Source organism: Drosophila takahashii, chromosome 2L, assembly GCF_030179915.1.
Source record: "Drosophila takahashii strain IR98-3 E-12201 chromosome 2L, DtakHiC1v2, whole genome shotgun sequence".
Classification (NCBI taxonomy): Eukaryota; Metazoa; Arthropoda; class Insecta; order Diptera; family Drosophilidae; genus Drosophila; species Drosophila takahashii.
In genome coordinates, this window is record NC_091678.1 from 7,779,866 (window position 1) to 7,800,311 (window position 20,446).

The 20,446-nt window shown below is 36.2% G+C and overlaps 6 protein-coding genes across 14 annotated transcripts; 3 read left to right on the forward strand and 3 right to left on the reverse strand.

Annotated features, from left to right (window-relative positions):
- Positions 1-277: 277 nt before the first annotated feature.
- On the reverse strand, positions 278-1,191 carry LOC108063158 (polyisoprenoid diphosphate/phosphate phosphohydrolase PLPP6). The gene is made up of 2 exons (XM_017150152.3): positions 1,040-1,191; positions 278-975 (listed from the first exon to the last, which is right to left on the reverse strand). Exons 1-2 carry the CDS (start codon positions 1,046-1,048, stop codon positions 370-372), a joined length of 615 nt encoding a protein of 204 aa, XP_017005641.2. The 5' UTR covers positions 1,049-1,191; the 3' UTR covers positions 278-369.
- A 158-nt stretch (positions 1,192-1,349) lies between these two features.
- bsk (mitogen-activated protein kinase dJNK) lies at positions 1,350-4,599 on the forward strand. 2 transcript variants are annotated; one of them, XM_017150243.3, is made up of 7 exons: positions 1,350-1,580; positions 2,593-2,768; positions 3,178-3,307; positions 3,366-3,563; positions 3,622-3,886; positions 3,948-4,231; positions 4,312-4,599. In XM_017150243.3, the coding sequence occupies exons 2-7, from the start codon at positions 2,644-2,646 to the stop codon at positions 4,435-4,437; spliced, it is 1,128 nt and encodes a 375-aa protein (XP_017005732.1). In that variant the 5' UTR covers positions 1,350-1,580; positions 2,593-2,643; the 3' UTR covers positions 4,438-4,599. The 2 variants fall into 2 exon arrangements, with proteins under 2 accessions (XP_017005732.1, XP_017005733.1); XM_017150244.3 differs by lacking the exon at positions 1,350-1,580 and adding an exon at positions 2,081-2,207.
- Positions 4,600-5,712: 1,113 nt separating this feature from the next.
- On the forward strand, positions 5,713-9,999 carry chico (insulin receptor substrate 1 chico). Of its 5 annotated transcripts, none has more exons than XM_017150242.3 (9): positions 5,713-5,855; positions 6,627-7,010; positions 7,071-7,251; positions 7,307-7,438; positions 7,499-7,689; positions 7,753-8,005; positions 8,085-8,170; positions 8,236-8,413; positions 8,471-9,999. In XM_017150242.3, exons 2-9 carry the CDS (start codon positions 6,644-6,646, stop codon positions 9,873-9,875), a joined length of 2,793 nt encoding a protein of 930 aa, XP_017005731.2. In that variant the 5' UTR covers positions 5,713-5,855; positions 6,627-6,643; the 3' UTR covers positions 9,876-9,999. The 5 variants fall into 5 exon arrangements, with proteins under 5 accessions (XP_017005731.2, XP_070073124.1, XP_070073116.1 ...); XM_070217023.1 differs by lacking the exon at positions 5,713-5,855 and adding an exon at positions 5,890-5,907; XM_070217015.1 differs by lacking the exon at positions 5,713-5,855 and adding an exon at positions 6,211-6,527.
- Positions 10,000-10,667: 668 nt separating this feature from the next.
- me31B (ATP-dependent RNA helicase me31b) lies at positions 10,668-13,364 on the reverse strand. The gene is made up of 5 exons (XM_017150233.3): positions 13,121-13,364; positions 12,273-12,372; positions 11,818-12,196; positions 11,102-11,749; positions 10,668-10,992 (listed from the first exon to the last, which is right to left on the reverse strand). Exons 1-5 carry the CDS (start codon positions 13,168-13,170, stop codon positions 10,790-10,792), a joined length of 1,380 nt encoding a protein of 459 aa, XP_017005722.1. The 5' UTR covers positions 13,171-13,364; the 3' UTR covers positions 10,668-10,789.
- An 885-nt stretch (positions 13,365-14,249) lies between these two features.
- mthl15 (methuselah-like 15) lies at positions 14,250-18,311 on the forward strand. Of its 3 annotated transcripts, XM_017150230.3 has the most exons (7): positions 14,652-15,840; positions 16,287-16,459; positions 16,557-16,812; positions 17,044-17,122; positions 17,248-17,426; positions 17,488-17,874; positions 17,937-18,311. In XM_017150230.3, the coding sequence occupies exons 1-7, from the start codon at positions 14,937-14,939 to the stop codon at positions 18,098-18,100; spliced, it is 2,142 nt and encodes a 713-aa protein (XP_017005719.2). In that variant the 5' UTR covers positions 14,652-14,936; the 3' UTR covers positions 18,101-18,311. The 3 variants fall into 3 exon arrangements, with proteins under 3 accessions (XP_017005721.2, XP_017005719.2, XP_070068656.1); XM_070212555.1 differs by lacking the exon at positions 14,652-15,840 and having other exon boundaries at positions 16,552-16,812; XM_017150232.3 differs by lacking the exons at positions 17,044-17,122; positions 17,248-17,426; positions 17,488-17,874; positions 17,937-18,311 and having other exon boundaries at positions 14,250-15,840; positions 16,552-16,735.
- Positions 18,312-18,390: 79 nt separating this feature from the next.
- eEF1delta (elongation factor 1-delta) lies at positions 18,391-20,223 on the reverse strand. 2 transcript variants are annotated; one of them, XM_017150234.3, is made up of 3 exons: positions 20,065-20,219; positions 19,294-19,374; positions 18,391-19,096 (listed from the first exon to the last, which is right to left on the reverse strand). In XM_017150234.3, the coding sequence occupies exons 1-3, from the start codon at positions 20,149-20,151 to the stop codon at positions 18,491-18,493; spliced, it is 774 nt and encodes a 257-aa protein (XP_017005723.2). In that variant the 5' UTR covers positions 20,152-20,219; the 3' UTR covers positions 18,391-18,490. The 2 variants fall into 2 exon arrangements, with proteins under 2 accessions (XP_017005723.2, XP_017005724.2); XM_017150235.3 differs by lacking the exon at positions 19,294-19,374 and having other exon boundaries at positions 20,065-20,223.
- Between the last annotated feature and the right edge of the window lie 223 nt (positions 20,224-20,446).

Sequence of the window (20,446 nt, forward strand, 5' to 3'; positions counted from 1 at the left end):
AAAAATATATTTAAAAAATGATTATAAAAAATATTTTAATTTTCTACCACCTCTAAAAATGTAATACATACTACTATCTATGAAATTATTTGCTAACAAAAAGTAAGCTAACAACTATTTCTAAAAATTTGTTTATTTGGCAAATAGAAAATCCGTTTTAGCAAAAGAATTAAAATTTTTAGTTTTTAAAGTGTCTTTTATTGTTTATTTTAAGATTTTTTTCAGAGAACTATAAATTTCAGTACGTCATATTTACTAGAAGAATAACAAACAATCCTTTGTTTTTAACATTAACAATGTATTTGGTAAAAGCACAAGTACAGATTTAGAGATTATCTATTGCTTTCGGGACTGTAACTAAAATGTTGGTTACTCCATACTGTCGACAGTTTCCTCCGTAACGAAGCCAACGATGCTGAAGGCGGTCTCCTCGCTGACCCACAGAAATCCAATGATTAATGCCTCCAGAATTCCGATGGCGGCTCCAGCGCAAATATCCAAAATATAGTGACGTTGAAGAATGAGTCGCGAAATGGCGACGCTCACGGCCCAAGCTGTGAGCGGTAGCCAGAAAATGACGTGGAGGGGATACAGCTTGGTGAAGAACAGGAGCACGAAGAAGGCCCTGGAGGCGTGGCCAGAGGGAAAACTGAACTTATCCGGCCCAATGGTCAGCATATCCTTGTTGGCAACCGGTCTTCTGCGCCGAACGAGCGCCTTCAGCACGGCCACTATAAAAACATCGAGTACCAGTCCAAAAAGCATATTCACTTGCATCTGATACAGGCTCTTCGAGCTGAGCAGCCAGATAAACGCAATCCATGAGACAAACCAGGCGATTCCATCGCAGGATATCTCCAGGAATCGGCTGTGAATCCGCAGGGACTTAAAGACGGACAGGTTGGAGACGGCCACAACAAAGTGCTTGGACACCTGCACATCCTTCTCCAAAAGGTACTTAAGAGCTGGTGATGACTGCAAAGTAATAGGGAATTTAAATTTAGTACTTATCAGTTTCTGAATCACCACAAAGACCAACCGTCTTCATATCGCAAGATGTTTTTTGTTTTTATTTATGGCTAGTGATGGCAGTGCTATTCTCATTCGTTATTCGATTTGTATTCGATACATCGAAACAACATATCGCCAACGATTGGAACGGTGAACTGGAACACTAACCGGCAGATTTTATTAACCAATTTGTTTTAAGATTTCAGAGAATTTATTATAAGCGCATCTGAATATTTACTAGTTTACATTTACATTGTTCAATTTGAATCCTTTTCCATTTTCAATCGGATATGACTGACTCTAGTCGTTTGTGTTTCGGTCCCACTCCAATCTGGTCACACCGATTTAAATAACTTTTGTTGTGATCGAATATTCCAATAGATTTTCGTAAATTGTCCATGTACAATTATTCTCATGCGAAAGTGCCGAAGATAGTTGGTTCCACACTTTTCAAAACAACAAAGTAATTGAAAATGTTTGCAAGTCTTGTGCCCAGTGTATAGAGTAACATAAGCAAAAAATCGATTTTATTTTTTCACAAGAAAATCGGTTCGATTTCTGCGTTAATGGTAAATAAATATTCTATATCTTTCCCATACAAAATACTGAAACCCAGAAACTATCCAGCAAACCGTGCCAAAATCGATTGATACAAATGCCAGTGTGCCGGTAACGAAAAAATTATTGATATTTAACATAAAATGTCAACTTCCCAGAGTGTATGTACCTATGTATGCGCAAATGTCTAACGTTTACATATCGACACCACCGAAGACCGCTTTATTATCTTCAACACAGGCGACTGTATTTTCCATGCATGAACACAAGGAACAAGTTCTATCTGAAAGATAGTTTGAAAATTTAGTAAATTATCGACCCATTGCACCTATGTGTGTATGTAGTTTACATCTTACATATGTATACCAGTAGAAGTTTACAGTTTTCACCAGGCCAGTACACAAATTGTGTGTATGTACGTATTTACACAGGCGTGCATACATATGAACTTATGTACATCGCAGTGGTCCAACATTCCGTACTTTTATGTTTAAGCCGACATATCGATTTTAAATCGGTTTTTTCTCTGTGCGTGCCGCTAAACACTTTAAGACCGAAATGGATCGAATATCTGATGGGTGTTTTCCCCAACCCTTTTTTGTATTGTCCGAGAAGCGGTTTATCTCTTATCATTAAAGGTAGGGCATTTAAAGTCGCTTCGAAACTGCGTTATGCAATTGTATCTTTTATAAGGAGTTCCCTATTTAAGATTATTTTTCATGAGTGCCTAAGGGGCTTGTTAAGTTTGGCAATAAAGTCGCACCAGACTATCCAGCCAAATCGTCTGCCTCCCCAATTCACCCTTCGCGACAAGAGACCCATTTTATGTCCATAACATTTGGCCGAAATAAGGCCAGGCGAAGTTAATGTTTTTCTACCCCCTAATCTCTGACGAAATTTTCTGAAAACTGCCTCCACCCATTTGGAGAGCAACCATATTTTTGTTACTTATATAAAATACTATCTTATTGGTGTTGAGTCCGATTATTGATTTATCTTATTTACTTTAATTTAATCTTTTAGATCGATATGCTCCTTGCTTTCAACTAAGAGTAAAAACAAAACAACATCAAAATGCAGAACATAATGGCAGCTCAGCACCAACACTACACCGTTGAGGTGGGAGATACCAACTTTACCATTCATAGTCGGTACATTAATTTAAGGCCTATAGGATCTGGTGCCCAAGGAATAGTATGGTAAGTGGCGCACATTTATTTTAAAATAAACGACTTTATAAACTACTTATAATCAGAACACTCAATTATTTTATAAGTATCCTGGTTCTAACACCATAATTTTATTCTACAATCTCTTATTATTTTTAATATATGTAAATAGAATTCAAAGCTACAATGCGTATCCATATATTTTCTTTTTGTGATCTTACCATAACTTAAAAACTAAAGCAAGCTCTGTTTTCTGTAAAAAAAAATCTGATAAAGATAGATAGGAAATCTTTTCGTATAATATTGTTTTAACACGCACTTAAGAGAATTTTGGACACACAAAATATGCGAAACCAACTCGTATATTATTATAATGGGAGATTTCAATATACGTTGACATTTTTAGCTAATAATAAAACCTATTGTAAATATCTTACAGCGCTGCTTACGATACTATAACCGAACAAAATGTGGCGATTAAAAAACTATCACGACCATTCCAAAATGTAACCCATGCTAAGAGAGCATATAGGGAATTTAAGCTAATGAAGCTTGTTAACCATAAAAACGTAATTAAACTCGGCTACGAAATATTTTACTCTTATTAAACCAAACGTTTATCTGCAGATCATTGGCTTGCTTAATGCTTTTACACCGCAAAGGAACTTGGAGGAGTTTCAGGATGTTTATCTTGTCATGGAGCTGATGGATGCTAATCTCTGCCAAGTTATCCAAATGGACTTGGATCACGACAGAATGTCTTATTTGCTTTACCAAATGTTATGTGGAATAAAACATTTACACTCAGCTGGGATTATTCACAGAGTACAGTATTAACATCTTATCAAAGTAGTAAGAAAAATAAATTAAATTTTATTTACAGGACTTGAAACCATCCAATATAGTTGTAAAGGCAGATTGCACTCTTAAAATTTTGGACTTCGGTCTGGCACGCACTGCAGGAACCACTTTTATGATGACTCCCTATGTGGTCACCCGATATTACAGGGCTCCAGAGGTCATTTTGGGAATGGGCTACACAGAGAACGTGGATATATGGTCCGTGGGTTGCATTATGGGTGAAATGATAAGGGGAGGCGTTCTGTTTCCTGGAACAGATCATATAGATCAATGGAATAAAATTATTGGTAAGTTATGGAGCAAATCTTAATTGGCGCTTGCTAACAACCTTTGTTTTCCTCGTTTCAGAGCAATTAGGAACTCCATCTCCCTCATTTATGCAGCGGTTACAGCCAACCGTCCGAAACTATGTGGAAAATCGTCCTAGATACACTGGATACTCATTTGATAGACTTTTCCCCGATGGCTTGTTTCCCAATGATAATAATCAGAATAGCCGCAGGAAGGCTTCTGACGCTAGAAATCTTCTTAGTAAAATGCTAGTCATTGATCCAGAGCAGCGGATATCTGTGGACGAGGCTTTGAAGCATGAATATATCAATGTTTGGTATGATGCAGAGGAAGTGGATGCTGTAAGTGTATAGATATAATGGGTTCTTAAGCTAGTATATTCATCGATCTAATATATTTGATGCTCTTTCTTTGGTTTTAGCCTGCTCCCGAGCCATATGATCATAGTGTAGACGAGAGAGAACATACTGTGGAGCAATGGAAGGAGCTAATTTATGAGGAAGTCATGGACTACGAAGCACACAACACAAATAATAGAACGCGGTAGAGAACGACTTTTTCCTCCTTAGTCAGTCACAAAACTAAAGCTTACCAACAATACGGCATGTATTGTTAAATTATTACAACAAATAAAATATTCAAATTGTATTTAAAACTATAGTAACCATTAAAAAATAAAATCAATACACAAAACTTTGTAATTTCTTAATTATTCATTTTTAATTTTAATAGCAAATTGTGAACCTGGCTCCTAGTGCTAATTTTATTTTAGATTCTAATTGTGGTTTATTTTGTTTTCAGTGTTTTCGGTGTATAGGCTTACAAATAAATCGGGAATCTTTAGTACATGAATGAATGAGAAGAGAGGATGGAATCACATCCGGTTTTTTTAAACAAATATATATATTTTATTTAAAAGTTTACCCCAGTAACCATGCCGAATATTAATATTCTTCTTTGTTGTCTACATATTTGTCTAAGTAGTTTCAATGCTGGCCACGCCCCTTTTAGAATATTTGAGCTATATATTTTTAAGCCTAACTAAATTTCATCTTAAGTATTGTCCAAATACAGCGGAAAATTGTAAATCTATAATAATGATTAGACAAAGATAGTAGTATTCATAATTTTTTTTTAGGTTTAATTAATTTTTATACCCTTGTAGAGGGTAGTATAATTTCAGTCAGTGGTATAATTTCAGTGCAACGCAGTGAAGGAGACGTTTCCGACCACATAAAGTATATATATTCTTGATCAGCACCAATAGCCGAGTCTATCTAGCCATGTCCGTCTGTCCGTTTCTATGCGAACTAGTCTCTCAGTTTTAAAGCTATCGCGATGAAACTTTCCCGAAGGTCTTCTTTCTATTGCAGGTAGTACATATGTCGGAGCCAGCCGGATCGGACCACTATATCTTAAGGCTCCCAAACAAATATAAGAAAATTCATTGTAACTTTGTAGGAAGTAGGCGTTTTGATTCTTGACTACTTAAAAACAAAATTGAAATAAATCGAAACGCTGAATCTGGAATCCCTGGAACTGCACCGAGTGAGTATTCTTTTATCTACAAGGGTATGTATATAAGCTTCGGCTGGCCGAAGGTAGCTTCCTTTCTTGTTTTATTATAAAACCAAATTTTAAAAATAAGACTAAAAGCAAAACTAACAATAAATTAGAACGTAGATTAAAAAAAATATTTAATAAAAATGGTTTTTTATTGAACCACTGAAAACGCAACTTGGAATAACGCATTTTGAAAGGACTATTCGATAAACACGTTGCCATCGATAGCTGGCTATGCTGCGATTACGATAACGGAAAAGTGTCATCGCGAATAAATGTGGGTTTGATAATAAAGAATTGCGTTGGTGAACAATAATAATACAAATCCTAAATGTATCAGGCGGACTACTTGTAAATACTGATATTGCGAATATTAGTGATCCAAGCAGCAGGACGCTTTAGGTAACACACGCCCCGGCCCAATTGCCGTCGTCGTATTATTTCCCATATCCATGTGCGTTTGTAAATGATACCACCAGAGTGCCATATGTATCGTTGTTTGTACATACATGCCTACAGAGAAAAATAACTCGTAGATACATATGTATGTAAGATGTATTAGAATTCCTCAGATATATGTATATATGCATATATATTTATGATGCTCATCTATAAAACAAAATATGTACAAACATACGCGCGTACGTATGTGTATAATAAAATGAGCATCTAGCTGCGGTTATCTTAATGCATTGCGCAGAAACTGAACTGAAAGCGAAATAAACAAAGTGTGCACTGTACAGTGAGCCAATTATGAATTCCGAATTCCATCGCTTACATCCGATTCCACATTCTCCGATTCCGATTCTAATCTGTCGCCGCGTAAGCTGCAGTGGAATTATTGACATAAACGGCACGACGTAATTGCGTATTTTGATGTTAGATGTTGACAGACGGCAAGGATTTTCGCGAACGTTTCTCGCGTGTTTGTGTTGGTGTTGTTGTTGTGCCGTGAAAAGCGATTTGTTTTTCCGGGTGATGAGAAATAATGTTTGTTGTTTATGTTTAGAGGCGTATAGTACACCCAACGTTAGGCCATTAGTCCCCAAATTAAATATAAAATACCGTATGTATGTATGTAAATTAATCGAGGCACCGAAAAGTGAAAGCCCAGTGATAATATGTGCATTTTATTTTTATAGTAAAAACTAAAATTTAAACTTTGCCTTTCAGGAAGTACGACTAAAATCATGGCTTCAATATCGGATGATGGGATGGTGCTGAGTGGCTACCACAAAAAGTTGAAGACCATGAAGAAGAAGTTCTTTGTTTTGTACGAGGAAACCGGCAGTTCCTCGGCCCGTTTGGAGTACTACGATACCGAAAAGAAGTTCCTGCAGAGGGCGGAGCCAAAGAGAGTTATTTATCTGAAGAATTGCTTCAATATCAACCGGCGTTTGGATACGAAGCACAGATTTGTCATTGTCCTATCCTCCAGAGATGGTGGATTCGGGATCGTCCTGGAGAGCGAAAATGATTTACGCAAGTGGCTGGATAAACTACTATTTCTGCAAAGGAATATAGCCAATACCAATGGAACCATACATTCAGCTTATGGTGAGCTAAAATCGCTGATACCTATTTTTAAGTAACTGATTAAATTGTTCTTCTCTGCAGACCAAGTTTGGCAAGTTGTTATCCAAAAGAAGGGAATTTCGGAGAAAGTGGGAATCACTGGACCGTATCACTGCTGCCTTACTTCAAAATCCCTGACATTCGTGTGCATTGGACCGGAAAAGACTGCCAATGGCGATGATCGAGTTTCCAGCATTGAAATTCTTTTGACAACGATTAGGCGGTAAGTAGTCTTGTGGATTAAAACTAAGAACTGGTAAATCCATCTATAATTCCAGATGTGGCCATGCATCGCCTCAGTGTATTTTCTACATGGAACTCGGCCGCCAAAGTGTCTTGGGATCCGGAGAGTTGTGGATGGAAACGGATAATGCAGCTATTGCTACAAATATGCACAATACGATATTAAGGTAATTTCATAAAACAATATCCCCACATTCATTTTACCTGATTATTATTTATCTTTTTAGCGCTATGTCAGCTAAAACAGAGTCAAACACGAATTTATCAAATGTTTATCAAGCCAGACCTGATATTAGCCACGAACCCATGAGAAAGCGATCATCGTCTGCAAACGAAGCTTCAAAACCGATTAACGTTATACAAAACGTTCGCCAAAACTCTCTTGAAATGCGGAATTGCAGTTCACCGCATAATTATAGTGAGTATTCAATAGTCTCGGTAATTAAAAGTGCTATTGAATATTAAATTCATTCCGTTTTAGCCTTTGGAAGAGAGAGGTGCGATAGCTTACCAACCAGAAATGGAACCCTAAGCGAGGGCAGTAATCAAACATACTTTATATCCAATCATGGGCTAAGAGCTAACACTATATCTGGTATCCGTCCGCACCCATCCAACAAGCACAGTAATAGTCCAACATTCACCATGCCATTAAGATGCTCAGAGTCCGAAGAGTCGTCAATTAGTATCGATGAATCCGATGATAATGGCAGTTTTAGCCACTATCGATTGAAGTAAGTCATTATCTTGAAAGGCAATAGTATTTAACTACCTAAAATGATCTAAATAACTTCAAATTATTTAATTTCACAGCACCCGGTCATCGAAAACTGCTATTCCTGAAGAAAACATTGATGATTTTGCAAGTGCTGAATTTAGCAAGGTCACCGAACAAAGTGGTAATGCAGAAAGCGAAATACAATATGCACGGTTTCTAACCAATTGATTATTTTGATGCCTATAGAAAGTGACGAAAACTACATACCGATGACCCCAATAAATCCTCCCATATTTGGTGATGTTATCCATGAAAAAGAGAAGCTTGAGATGCAATCCTCAGAGGACGGAAACCTGCATTTCGACTTTCCGGAGCACACATCCGAGAAGCTGGCCAAGGATTTTGATCTTGATTCGGATAATCAGTGAGTTTAGCTAGTATAGTCTTGCACCGCAATGTAAACAACATATTTCTTTTATAGATGTGGACGTCCTATTCGGGCTTACTCGATAGGAAACAAAGTCGAGCATTTAAAGCTAAATAAGCGCCTTGGATATTTAAATGACACCGGACAGAATCCCAATCGCGTACGAGCCTACTCGGTTGGTTCCAAGTCAAAGATACCGCGGTGCGACTTGCAACGCGTTGTCCTCGTCGAGGATAATAAACATGAGTTCGGAACGAATAGAAGTCACAGTAGCATTACAAAGGACGGTCCCAGCTATGGTGCGGGTGCCAACAGGGAAAAGAAGTCCACAAGTGCTCCACTCCTGAGTCTGAAGAACCAGATAAACCCCGACCGAATGAGTGACTTAATGGAAATTGATTTTTCGCAAGCAACCAATTTGGAGAAACAGAAGTTAATCAAGAACAATGAAGTTCCCAAATATATTGAAAACGAGTTTAGCACTTCAACCTTGCACGCTACAAGTCAGAAAGACATTTTCAACGGAACCAAAAATACTACCACTACCACGAGCAGCGCCACAGAGGATGGCTACCTAGAGATGAAACCAGTGGGTAATTCATATACTCCCAGTACAATTTGCCTTCCGAGTAAAATAGAGAAGCTCAAGCTATCGGACTACAATGTAATACCGAAGGATGCTAACAAAATCAGCACATATAATATTGTCACTGACAAGTGGAGAGAGCCATCGAAAAGCGAAGAAAAGAAGTCGAACTCCGCGTTAAATGAAAAACCTATTAGTCTAGAACCGACAATTGTAGAAAGTAATAGCCCTGATGTATATTCACAAAACAACATTGACCATCAAACATTGCCCGTGCAAAGCGATAAGCTAATTAACGAAGAAAAAATAATTGAGAACAACAATTTGGATATGGGCAGTCACGAGGAAAAGAAATTGGTTCATTCAATAAGTAGTGAGGATTATACGCAAATCAAGGACAAATCGAATGATTTTACAACATCCGAAGTGGGCTACAAAATTCTTCAAATAAAAAGTGACAGTTCACTTATCTCATCGAAGCTTTACCAAAAAGGTATCGCCAAAGATAATTCAGAACGATGGCACAGACTTACGGATAGTAAAATCGCCGATAATACGGACTTCAAATTAAATATAGTTGCGAAACCAACTGATTCGAAAAGCCCCGATTCAAGCAAACAACCGAACATTCTTCAGATCAAAGATTTTAATTTCCCCTCAAGGTCTTCTTCTCGCATATCCCAGACGGAGCTTCACTACGCAACCCTAGATCTTCCCCACTGTAGCGGCCAAAACCCAGCATTATACCTGAAGAGAGGGTCGCGCGAATCACCGCCAGTGTCCGCATGCCCGGAAGTCGGAAACTCTTATGCGAAAATTGACTTTGATCAATCAGATTCATCTTCCTCCTCATCAAACATATTTAATACGTAAAGTTTTAAAATTTAAAACAATATGTATATGATTTGATTAATATTGTACATTTATTGTAAATATTCTCTGACAAGCAAAGCTTACAATTTTGGATGCTAATAAATAAATTTTATTTAAATTATAATACTTTGTTTTTAGGCTTTATAACACTTTTCTTTATAAACGCGAAGGATTAGTGATTGGTGAATTAGCTTGGGAAAAAAGTGGTGAAATTAAGAAAATTTTGAGCTGTTGGGGCCGGTGGAAGTAGATTCCTCGTCTTATTAAAATAGTTTTATTTGTATTACACCTCCATGTTGAAATCCGAAACTCCCTTGACAAGCCTCACCAAAAAACAAGATTCTGGGGGAATCTTGGCTGTCAGTCTGTCTGTTTGTCCCAAAACGACCTTTTACGTTGCCAAACTCGCTTCTTCTTTTAAAAAATATCTTCTAAACACGTGACCACGCCCACTTTTATGGATACAAATCGCCCTAGCCTGGCAAACATTTTTTGAGGTATATACAGAAATGATTTTGATTTTATTAGTCAACAGTTTAAACGTTGCAACCTAAAATTTACAAAACCACTGTTTTTGTTACCTCGGCGTTTATCCTATACTTCTTTTTTAAAATTGTCAAGCCGAAGTTGACTTTCCTAACTACACTATAAGCCCATGATAAGTCTAGTGATTTTCCTGTTTTTTATGATTTTAACATTCCAAATTCATTTTGGCCTTTCCAGTCAATGGCCGCCTATACCCCACAATATATATATAAGAACCAGTCGTTCAAATTATATAAATAGCGCATATAAAAAATTGAATTGCTTTCCATTTATTTAATACAATTTGGTTTTCTGAAATATTTCATCTTTTTTATTGATTTCATGATTTTGACTCTATTTCAGATCCTAGTGTTACAGTTGCATCCGTTTTATTTGCTTACATTTCCCTCCTCGTTTGCAGAATTATTAAGATCACTGTTGTTGCAAGTATCTCCGACGGATGCGCCAATGTTTGCGACATAAAGGGCGGGGTCTATGACCTTCGGAATAGGCTTTATTTCGGTTCCAAGTTCTTTTTCAATCCGATGCAGGTCAAACCGATCCTCGTAGGTTATCAGATTAATAGCAATACCTAAAAACAGAAAAAATAAATTCTATTTAGAAACCAGTTCACTTTAAAAAGGTAATCTTTATCAATCTAACAAATAAACTGACTAATCTTGATATGGTTTTTTTCTTACCCAAATGACCGAAACGTCCCGAGCGACCAATTCGATGCAAGTATGTCTCTGCCATTCGAGGGAAATCGAAATTGATGACTACATTCACGGCCTGCACGTCTATTCCTCGGGTAAACAGATCCGAGCAAACCAGATTCCGGCACAGTCCTTGGCGGAAATCGTGGAACACTCGGTTTCTGTGTGCTTGGGCCATCTTTGCGTGAATATAGTAACAGCAGTAGCCCAGTTCTGTGATCTTTTTAGCCAATAACTCGACACGTTGTGTGGAATTACAGAATATAATAGACTGATTGATTTGCAGCTTGGAGAACAATGTGTTCAAGCAGTGTACTTTCTGGCGCTCTTGTACAAATGCATAGTACTGAGTGACACCCTTCAATGTTAGCTCCTCCATCAGGTTTATTTCGTAAGGCTCGCGTAAATGCTTCTCCATGAAATTCTTGACTGTTAGTGGAAATGTTGCGGAAAATAGCAAGATCTGGGGATCCTTTGGTAACTTTAGTATAACATGATCCAGCATGCCTTGAAAATCAAGCGACAATAGTTTATCGGCCTCATCCAAAACTAATATCCTGCAATGCGACATATCAGCAACTTTCTTGTCCATCAGATCTAATATTCGTCCGGGAGTGGCAATAATTAATTGTACTGTGGGGGTAAAGGAAAGTGGATAGTTAGAATCGAAGCTTAGTAAACGATTCAAGTATAAAACACACCTTTCTGATATATACGAAGAATGTCATCCTTCAGAATGGTGCCTCCTGTTGTGACCATTACCCGGATATCAAGATGTTTCGCCAGCTCAATACATATCTGTGAAGTTTGTAGCGCCAACTCTCGGGTGGGGACCATCACCAGGGCCTGAATGTAGTCCTTGGTAGGATCTATTTGTTCTAAAACCGGGATACAGTAGGCTCCCGTTTTGCCAGTACCGTTTTTGGCCCGAGCCAGTACATCCTTTCCACTTAAAGCTATAGGAATAGCTGCTTCCTGAATTGGCGAAGGGCGCTCCCAACCCTTCTCGAAAATACCCATCAGCAGTTCTCTCTTAAGGCAAAACTCCTCAAACTCGTTTCCTCGCGTATCGGTCACATCCTACAAAAGGAGATTACATTTAATTTGGCATTAAAATTAAGTTTAAGTTTATTTCTAGCAAATCTTCCGAACTTACAGTTGTTTTGAATCGGTTGTCCTTTGGCGGCAGCTTCAGCTTTGATTTCCAGCCCATATCGTCACTTGTGTTCCCAGCAATTTGAAGATCATTTATAAGCCTGAATAAAAAAAATTAAATTAGCAAATATATTTTGTGCGTTATGAGCAAAATTAAAAAATTAAATTATTTTTTTTTATTTTCTTAATTAAGAAAATATTTGTAATCTTTTTTAAGTTCTTTTAAGTTAGATTTATTTTCTTTTTCTCCCACACTTTTTTTTAGAGCGCAGAAAAAAAAGAAACGCTTCACCAAAAATTTTAAAATGGCAGCCCACGAATAACTGTTCACGCTGAAATACCTGTTTTGTTCTGATCTTCAAAACGAAGAAATCGCAAAAAATTAAGAAATTTATGCACTTGAATTTATTTGTGTATTTAGCCAGTGCAGCGCATATGTACATATATATTTAACCGACTTGTTTAGCGGCCAATATGTCCACGAGTGCACATGTGCACTATGTACATAACTATTTTATACATACTTATATGTATATATAGCTAGCTAGCATACACTTTCAAGTGAAATTCAAGCGTAAATTACATTGTTTACGTTTTATTTTATTAGATAACATCAATCGGCAGTTATAGTCGGTAATTAGAAGCTTTGTCAAGAAGATGGTCGGAGGAAAAGATATAAAAAAGAATATATACACATATTCGGCTTTATATTTTCACTCATTTGAGCGGTATCTTATAAATAATTTAACGGCTTGACTACTTAACTGAGTCTGGGCATGCATACATATACTGTACTATATCTATGGGCCTCTTGTAAGCCAAATATAAATAAATATTAAATATACAAACCCCTTGCTTGTTAAATTAGTGTGCCCAGAATTTAACTTTTCAGTCATCATTATTCACAGTGAAAATTTAGTTTACTTCGTTTAAAAAATGTTTCTCTTTCTTTACTTTCGGCTGACTTATTTAGTCACTGCTTACACCGATTTAATTGTATTGCTCACGTATTCAACTTTGCGTTGCGATAAAAAATGGCATTTAGCTACAAAATATTGAAGTCGCCTTGCAACATGCTATCAATAGTACAAATTTCTGCTTGACTCGGAAAATATTTTCACTCGGTGTACTCACAAAATGATGCGAAGTTTTTGCCAGTTTTGGAATATTGAAATGGAACAACTTTTTCAGGAGCGTCACCCAAATTGCTTGCTATTTGACTTCAAAAAATTATGGAATTTATTTATTTATTTTAATACATTGTGAAATTAAGGTTAATAGAATGATTTGTACAATATTTTGAGTACTATATTTTGAAAAAAATAATAATTCCACTATGCTGTAATATGGAATATATTAGTTACACAAAATTTGTAATTGCGTGCTAATTATAATAATAATCTTGGATAAGAACGCTTATCGTTTAATACAGATATATCTGAACAGATACTTGCTGCATTATTATTCTCAAATGATTTCAGGTGGAACGCTTGGAATTGATTTATGTTATGTACGTTATCGATAGAAAACCTACAGCAAAATGGAAGCTGATTTCATCGATAAATTCAACTTAACTAAACTATCGATATGAATCTCGAGGAACCTAACGAACGTTAATATAAACACTTTCTTATCACTTGCAAAAATGTTGCTGTATGTCAGTAAAGAAATAAGAAAATAAAATCGTCAAAAGATAACTTGGTTTCTCGTGAAATTCTGCAATATTGAAATTCATGCAACAAGAAGAAGGTGTTATGTAGTTTAAGCTAAAAAGTTTTTAATAAATAACCTGTGCATATTTTTAGATAATGTATTTGAAAAAGGATTTAAATAACTTATAGGATTTAAATGGAGTTGTCTCCTTTAAATACCTTCTGATTTATGCCCTCATCACTCAACATCTTATTTAACCTAGTATTTACTTTACATTAGTTATCTACTCACTATCTACAGTACTAACTTGCACAAAAAAAACAAATGGTCAATTTGACCAATATAATATACTAACTTGGTCAACAAATTCATTTTTACACAACAACACAACACAAAAAAGTTATTTTTATAGTAATTTTACTTTTAAATATTAACCCATTTTTAAATGGTTATAATTATACGTACTATATTTTACCAAAAAAATTTTTTGCGTGTACATTATCAAATTATTAATTTTTCCGTAATGAGCTTTACAAAATGCAAGCAAGAACCGATCCATTTGTCTTGCCGTAAAAAACTAGTATACAAAGTCATTAATTGAAATGTGTAAATATATTATAACGTACCCAAATAAATATGTAGCCATTTGCCGCACTTGGCTGTATTGATATTTATCCGTGTGCACCCAGCATGCTAAGTGTTAAAACACTCCATGGGGTATAACTTATTTGTATAAGCTTACGAATCCATAAATGTATTCCTTATATACATCGATTTGTATCCGTATGTGTGTAGACCAAATGTTTACCCATAAACATTCGCATTTGCTCGCGAAGGAATGGCGAAGTCTTCAGTTCGTTAAATCCGCCAACTGCATGCGGTTCGAAGTTTATATTGCCCGATAACGGTTCAATTTCAATGATAAGATATGAAAAGTCCGTTCTAAGAAAAGATACAAACATTACACAAGCTCGGAAATTGGTCATTGGAAATAAAACCCAAGGCGTAAACAATGATCATCGGACTAAGTTTAGCGTGCCTGATTTTAAGTGGCATTTTGAAAGTGGGCGCCGTTCAAATATGCTGCAGCCCGAACTCAGTACTTTTTAAATACCGCGGATCGGATAATTCGGAAGTTTTCGAGTGCGCTTCCGCTGACAGCAACCTCAAAGAATTTCCGGATTTAACTCAAGTGATAGGCAAAATGATAGCCCCAAAAGGCCTTGGATTAGAGGCACCCGATGAGTCAAGCCACCAATTCCAGTTATCAAAGTGCCAGAATTTTACGAGCCTCAATCTAAGTGAACTGAGTGAAAGTGCTTTGTACCTGCGAAATAACTCATGCATTGGGCTATTAAACAGACGTCTCATCATTTTATCTTGTGAATTTGAAAAGAATGTGCCGTCTCAAAGTGTGGGATTTGTAAACAAGTGCTGCCCACAGGGATTTATTTACGTTTCCGAAAATAATACATGCATACTTGGCGAAAACGATTTCTTTGTTTATTCTTCTATCATCAGTAGTCCAATTATATTTTTTGATAACGCCTTAAACTGTTCGGGCAACAAAGCTCTCGTGGAATATACTGTGTCTTCGGAGAAAGTGCAGTTCCATAACGATACCTTGGTTTGGAGAGATGGCTCAAACAGTTTGACTAGATCCAAGTTTTGCATCGAAGCCATTTATGACTCCGAAACATCGGAGAGAAGGAAAGTTTTGGGTCAAAAATATCTGGTTCGGGCTTGTCAGGAACCCAAAATATGCCAAAGAATTCCGTGTATTCGACGATGCTGTGGGGAAGGTGAAATGTATGCGAAAGGAAATATCAGTACGTACTGTAAGAATGATGGGACCGATTTGAAATTCGAGGGCTTTCAGAACTTGAATATAAACGCCAACTTCTCAAAGCCATCAGGTACGTTTGCAGATTCTTTAATTTCCAATTTCTATCGGTTTATGGGATTTAACAGGAAATGAGCCCAATTGAACGCGGGAATAATTGCCCATTAAATGAAAAATATAAATCGGAAATCTATGCGATAGATTTTGATAGGTTCCATTTGCCCGATCACCTGTTTTGTCGATGAGCGTATAAACAAGTATCTTTAAGTGCTACACAAATGTACCTAACGAATTTATCTACAAATATTATTATGATACGTCATTATTGTTGACATTTTTCGTTAACTTGGTCATTTTAATTATTTTTGTCAAAGTTTCTTATCTGGTAAATCAAGCAACGAAAAGTACTTTCGATGACACGCGGTTTTTTTTGTTGGGTTAGGTCAAATACGTGAAATCATAAATAGAGAATCCTTTATGATTACAACTCATTATATGTTTTGAAAATATTTTTTTCAGATTTCGGAATTGTTCATGGCTTACAATGCCAAAAATTTCGATTGGATCCCGATAATTTTCCAGATGATGCGCACACAATCAGTTCTTCCAATGGCTCGCTTATTATTCAAAACACTTTAAAAATGTATACAAATACTCAGTATTGTTTGGAAAGGGTCAGACAGAATCAAAAGGTAAACTCCTTCCTAAATAAAAAATATAATATTCACTACAAAAAATATATATGTATTTTTAATTCTTAATTATTTGACTTCGTTTCTTTCAGAGCAGCTTTATACATTTCTATGCTTTGATACAAAGGTAGTGGGCAGTGACCGCATTCGCTTTAAAATGTATCCGATTGGACTTCTCATATCTTGTTGCTTCTACGCACTTACCTTGATTGTTTATATATCAATTGCCAAATTACGAAATCTTCCTGGAAAAATTCTGATTTGTCTTGTGAGCAGTTTATTTGCGGCATATCTTGGAATAGCTTTGGGCCAGTTGAAGCCCACATCAAATGACGACATCTGCTTCTTTTCTGGTCAGTACAGTGGCAATTAGTAATTAGTAAATTAGTAAATATGTCGTGCTGAGACATGAGGCCAAAAGTTATTGTCTCATAAAAGTCAGAAATCAATATAGGTACACTTTAATTATTTCCGATACTCTTAATTTATTGAATCTTTGGTTTAGCTGTTTTTCAGCTTTTCTTTATGAATTCGAAAAGATTTGCTTGTATTTCAATTAACACAAATTATTTTCTTATTTTAAGGTTTCTTCGTGTACTTTTGTTTAATGGCTGCCTTTTCATGGATGAATATAACTTCCTTTGACATATGGAAAACCTTCGGGTAAGAAAAGTGTTATAAAATAATTATAACTAATGATTTCAGAGTTTAAAAAAAGTTTAGAAAAATTTCTAATAACTATGACTGAAAGATTTATTTACTTCTTAAAAATTATATTCTATTTTTAGATCAACCAAAATTAAAAGTTGCGAAAAAAGTGACCTGAGACGTCAATTTATTTGGTACTCTTGTTACGGATGGGGACTACCAACTTTGCTAACGACAATCACCATTGCGTTTACAAAATCAGACATCTTACCGGATGTGGTTCGACCAAATTTTGGGCACGGTCGTTGCTGGTTTACATGTAAGCTCGTTAGAATTTCAGAACTATCTGCAATTTTCTAAAACACACTTATTAACTTCAGATGATTCTTTTGGATCTGCAAGCTTACTATTCTTCTCGGGTCCAGTTGGAATTCTTTTTATATTCAACTTGGTCCTGTTCCTGCTTACGATGAAATACTGCAACAAAGTCAAAAACGAAATATACAAGATGCAGAGTTTAAACAGTGATAAGCCAGTACTGAAGAGGAGATTTTTTCAGGACAAAACCCGATTTGTTATGAACACAAAACTATGCTTTGTTATGGGCATTACGTGGCTTTTGGAGATAGTGAGCATTTTGTTTTACGATCATAAGAAAACCTTTTTCTGGACCATCAGCGATTCGTTCAATGTGCTTCTTGGCATCTTTGTATTCATCATTTTTGTTTTTAAACGGAGAATTTGGAATGAAATCGCTGTAAAGTTTGGTAAGTTTTGACTCCTTATTTTAGTCTATTCTTTTTATTTTGTTTATTTATGATATTTCCAGGTTTGCAGTCAAGCCCCAGCACTACATCGACTAGAAATCGCCTTGGTGTGACAAAATCATATGCTCCAACTAGCACAGCCATGACGACGCTCCGATCTTCTCCAGGCAGTTGTGAACTGGTCCGCAAAACCTCAGCGAAACCGGAAAATGAAGTTATGCTTTAGATGGAAATTACTTATCATTAACTATTTATAATTTGTAGAGCCTTATGAAACTAGTCCCTCAGTTTAAACATTAATAATACATATATGTATGTGTATAATTTAGCTGTGAACCGAAATATTTAGTTAATAAGTAATTTCTATTTTTTTATACTTATGTGTTAATTATATTACATTAATCAAAACAGTGGCGAATACATGACTTCAGTAAATATGTTGTTATTTTTATTTAATTATTTTTAAAAACTAAAACCTCAGTTTCATTGACCCTTTACAGCCCATTAAAATCCGTATTTTGTGTTTGTTTTATCAAAATATTTATTTAAATGACTCCCAAAAACATTCGTAATGAGGTAAATCCGAATCTGAATTAAAAAAATATATGTATACTCTTTAGATCTTGTTGAATGCAGCAATGTCAACACTTTGGACAAAGTCTTCCAGTTTTTCGATCTCCTCAGTCAGCCAATCAATGGAAACCTTATCGTCCTCCACCACGCACGAGATGCTGAGTTTCTGGATGCCAAAGGCAACGGGGACGAATTTGGAAGCTCCCCACAGAAGGCCGTCCTGGGTAATTTTGCGGATTTCAGTCTCCATTACCTTCAGATCGGTTTCATCGTCCCAGGGCTTGACATCCAGGATGATGTTGGACTTGGCAATAATGGCAACTTTCTTGGCCTTCTTGGCGGCATAGGCGGCCAATCGTTCCTCGCGGATGCGCGCTGCCTCCTCCTCTTCCTCCTCGCTCTCCGAACCGAAAAGATCGACATCATCGTCGTCGTCTTCTGTTTTCTTCGATTCCGCTTCTGGCTTCTTTGACTCTCCGTTCGTCAAATTCAACTTGGGTTCGGCAGAGTCTAATCGCTTAACCACGGCACTTAAAAGTTGGTTCAACGAGGAAACCTGGGATTTCAACTCCTTGGTTTCACTTTCCAGCTGAGCCAGGCGGCTGGCAAGCTCGGATTTCGAGCCATCGTCCAGGGTAACTCCATCAATCTGGAAATACACAATGCAGGGTTATTAAAAAATAAAGTAAAATAATAATAGAAATTGTAAAATCAAAGTTTTTAACGTGGTTTTTGAATAAACAATAAGAACCTAGGAATTATATCATGGTTTACAGACTAACTGAATTGAAAATAAACACCGGCTATAAGAAAACAAAAGTGAGGAAATATCACAACCATAGTTACCTTTTCCAGCGAGTTCTGTATGTGTTCCCTAGCCTTTGCGATTTCGCTTACTAAAGGGCTGTTGTGGCTGCGATCAGTTACCTTTAAAAATAAGACAACACCATTGATTACTTGTGGGATCTCACATTTGGTGTATCGAGTATCGAACTACGGATTTAGAAGTTATAAATCGCTAATAAATATATAAACTTGGTAGTAGTCTTTTTATAAATTATTTCCAACAAGAGAGAAGTATACAGCATATATTTAAAGATTGTTGTCATGCTGAAAAATAAGCTTGATTGATGTCAGACTGATAGGCCGTTTTCTTATCAGCACAAAATGTTGCCTATATTTAGCTAACAAATTGGAAAAAAATTGTTTATTAAAATCTATCTAATCTATAGGTTTCTCCCTGGTTTTCAGACAGTTTTGGTAATAATTTTGTTGAATTTCTTGTATATATTTCTATATTCACATATGTATATACCTTGTACAATGTACATACAATTAATTACACGAATATACCATTGCACCATATGAACACGGGAATTTTAAGTTCAAGTACGTACATAAATAGACACATTTATAAGATCATTGTACAAATGTACTTGTGTTATAAAAATGTGTTATTTGGCGTCCTCGCTTGTAAAGTAATATATACAATGTATGTACAATGCAAATTTTTGCATGTAATTGCCAAAACCATTCCGAATTCCTTTACCGGCCACGTGAAATCTTTCTATGTACTTATGTACTTCTATCTGCACAAGATTGGTGGATTGGTTTTACCTTCAGGGGGCCCTCGTAGAATCGCTTCTCGGCGACATCGTAGCGGCTCTTGTCAGTCCAGAATTTGTCCAATGCTTCTACTTTCATTTTAAGTCTTTTGCTCTTCGCTTGGCTCAAACACGTTGCACAATTAGCAGAATAATACGATAACTATTTTTGCGTGCTTATCGATATTTATTTTAATCTTTTCTCATTATTGTAGGAACGGTGGAATGACATCTAAAAAAATAAAAATGATTTTTTTTTCGATTTTTTGACAGCATTAAATTTGGCCCGTTTTCTCACTCTCCATTCAACATTTTTAGCTGGAATTTATAGCCTCTTCCCATAGATTTTCTTCCCATGGGAGTTTTGACAAATGTGAAATTCGTGTTACCATAGA

Bases quoted from the DNA above. Each gene is read 5' to 3' on its own strand.
- eEF1delta (XM_017150234.3), bottom strand. From the start codon at position 20,151: ATGAAAGTAGAAGCATTGGACAAATTCTGGACTGACAAGAGCCGCTAC. The intron at 19,375-20,064 runs GTAAAACCAATC...TTATTTTTAAAG, and splicing joins TCTACGAGGGCCCCCTGAAG to GTAACTGATCGCAGCCACAA. The intron at 19,097-19,293 runs GTAACTATGGTT...GTGTATTTCCAG, and splicing joins TACAGAACTCGCTGGAAAAG to ATTGATGGAGTTACCCTGGA.
- me31B (XM_017150233.3), bottom strand. From the start codon at position 13,170: ATGATGACTGAAAAGTTAAATTCTGGGCACACTAATTTAACAAGCAAG. The intron at 11,750-11,817 runs GTGTGTTTTATA...TTACCCCCACAG, and splicing joins TCTTCGTATATATCAGAAAG to TACAATTAATTATTGCCACT. The intron at 10,993-11,101 runs GTAAGAAAAAAA...TTCTGTTTTTAG, and splicing joins GGGACGTTTCGGTCATTTGG to GTATTGCTATTAATCTGATA.
- mthl15 (XM_017150230.3), top strand. From the start codon at position 14,937: ATGATCATCGGACTAAGTTTAGCGTGCCTGATTTTAAGTGGCATTTTG. The intron at 17,427-17,487 runs GTAAGCTCGTTA...TATTAACTTCAG, and splicing joins CGGTCGTTGCTGGTTTACAT to ATGATTCTTTTGGATCTGCA. The intron at 17,875-17,936 runs GTAAGTTTTGAC...TGATATTTCCAG, and splicing joins TGAAATCGCTGTAAAGTTTG to GTTTGCAGTCAAGCCCCAGC.
- chico (XM_070217011.1), top strand. From the start codon at position 6,330: ATGTTAGATGTTGACAGACGGCAAGGATTTTCGCGAACGTTTCTCGCG. The intron at 7,252-7,306 runs GTAAGTAGTCTT...CTATAATTCCAG, and splicing joins CTTTTGACAACGATTAGGCG to ATGTGGCCATGCATCGCCTC. The intron at 8,171-8,235 runs GTAATGCAGAAA...TGATGCCTATAG, and splicing joins CAAGGTCACCGAACAAAGTG to AAAGTGACGAAAACTACATA.
- bsk (XM_017150243.3), top strand. From the start codon at position 2,644: ATGCAGAACATAATGGCAGCTCAGCACCAACACTACACCGTTGAGGTG. The intron at 2,769-3,177 runs GTAAGTGGCGCA...AATATCTTACAG, and splicing joins GGTGCCCAAGGAATAGTATG to CGCTGCTTACGATACTATAA. The intron at 3,308-3,365 runs GTAATTAAACTC...GTTTATCTGCAG, and splicing joins AGCTTGTTAACCATAAAAAC to ATCATTGGCTTGCTTAATGC.